This window comes from Thermobia domestica, chromosome 10, assembly GCF_964235325.1.
Source record: "Thermobia domestica chromosome 10, izTheDome1.hap1.1, whole genome shotgun sequence".
NCBI lineage: Eukaryota > Metazoa > Arthropoda > Insecta > Zygentoma > Lepismatidae > Thermobia > Thermobia domestica.
Window position 1 is genome coordinate 176711944 of NC_137463.1, and position 1785 is coordinate 176713728.

Below are 1785 nucleotides of genomic sequence, written 5' to 3' on the forward strand. Positions count from 1 at the left end.
GCTATGTCGTTTTTCAGTTTGTCAAAATCTGAGAATCTTTCACTAAATTCATTCATGATGTCTCTACAGAACTCAGAAAAATCAAATCTTCTTTTTCAAAATCTAATGTCAGACGATTGCAACTTGGAAAGTGTGCTAAATTATTTTTCCCTAAAGCAGAATGGAAAAGCTTCAGTTTGTTCCGGAATCCATTGATATGTCCCATTAGATCAGAAACTAATTGACCTTTTCCTTGTAGTTTTTTGTTCAGTTCATGTAGATGCCCTGTAATATCTGTCAGAAATGCCAAATGTCGAAGAAAGCCAGCACTTCGAAGCTCCTCTTCTAGGCATGTGGTGTCTCATGGAACGAACTGGTTAAGAAAATAAGGGATTTCTTTCCTCAGTTCAAAAAATCTTTTAAGACAATTTCCTGCACTTAACCACCTAACGTGATTGTAAAGAAGCAGGTCTCCATATTCTGATTCCACGTCCTCTAAAAATTGACGAAACTGGCGATCTAAAAGAGCTCTATTACCACCCCTTATTGTGTGGATAGTTTTGACAACCTTTTTAAGGACTTCATCTTGCTTTAATGATTTGCCACAAAGAGCTTCTTGATGAATAACACAACGAAATGCAGGGCAATTTATACCATTTTCTCTCAAAAGGCCTACTAGTCCAGACTTCTCCCCTACCATCGCTGGTGCACCATCTGTTACAATTGATGAACATTTTTCAAAACTACCAAATTTTTCTACAGAATTTTTAACTGCTTCATAAATGTTCCTTCCCTTTGCGGTACCGCGAAGAGGACACACGTTTAACAACTCCTCTTTACTCGAAAAATCTTCCTCTGTTGTTCGTATAAAAATCAGAAGCTGACTTACATCTGTCTGATCGGTACTTTCATCAAGGCACAAAGAGAACAAACGGCACTTCTCGATTTCGTTTGAAATGTTCTTTTCCACTTGGTTACCCATTTCTAATACTTTTCTCTGTACAGTCTGATGAGAAAGCGGTACAGATTCGAAGTGATTCGCTAATTTTGTGTCACCAAAAGCCTTTGCCATTTCTACCGCGCATCTCTTCATTATAATTCCGTCACTGAAAGGCTTTTTGGCTTTAGCAAGCTCCAGAGAAACTGCATATGAAGCATGCAACGCACAGTTTTGAATTGTATTTACTTTACTAAACATACCTGTTTGATGCTTCAATTTTTTCTTCAAATCTTCGATCAACACTTTTCGAGCCTCACCTTTGTGTTTATTGAATTTATTTTCATGCACAGTTGAATAATGTCTCTTCACATTGTATTCTTTAGGCACAGACACAACCTGCATGCATATTAAACATTGCAACTTTCCCATGTGATTTGTTATGAAATAGTCATTTTCCCAACGCTCCTGATATACTTGATTTTCATTTTCTATTTTACGTTTTCTTCCACTCATTTCTCCAATGCAACAAAATTAAAACAAAACAAACACTTCCACAATAAACACTTCACTTCAAGTCAATCAATCTGTGAAATGAGGAGTGCTAGAAACCCGAAGACTACTTAAAAAAAGAAAGAATTAAACAATAAAAACGGAGGACAGACTGCAGTATTGTTGTCACTACAAACATCACACCACACGGTAAATTGAGCTCTGACCTTTCATGACAACAGGGGGTGGGAAAGTTTTGCTTGACGTTCTACAATGCCATCTTCGTTTCACTCTAAAATCAGTTTGTGTGTATGTGTATATGACAGGAAGTGGTGTATTCCTTGCGCGCTATAATTCCTAGGCAGAGTTCGAGGAAG

The 1785-nt window shown here is 37.4% G+C and overlaps 1 protein-coding gene across 1 annotated transcript; it reads right to left on the reverse strand.

Annotated features, from left to right (window-relative positions):
- Nucleotides 1-340: 340 nt before the first annotated feature.
- On the reverse strand, nt 341-1432 carry LOC145661687 (general transcription factor II-I repeat domain-containing protein 2-like). Its single transcript, XM_081727015.1, has one exon. The coding sequence runs from the start codon at nt 1430-1432 to the stop codon at nt 341-343; it is 1092 nt and encodes a 363-aa protein (XP_081583141.1).
- Between the last annotated feature and the right edge of the window lie 353 nt (nt 1433-1785).

What these genes read in the sequence shown, in the direction of transcription:
- LOC145661687 (XM_081727015.1), bottom strand. Translation starts at nt 1,432, where the DNA reads ATGAGTGGAAGAAAACGTAAAATAGAAAATGAAAATCAAGTATATCAG.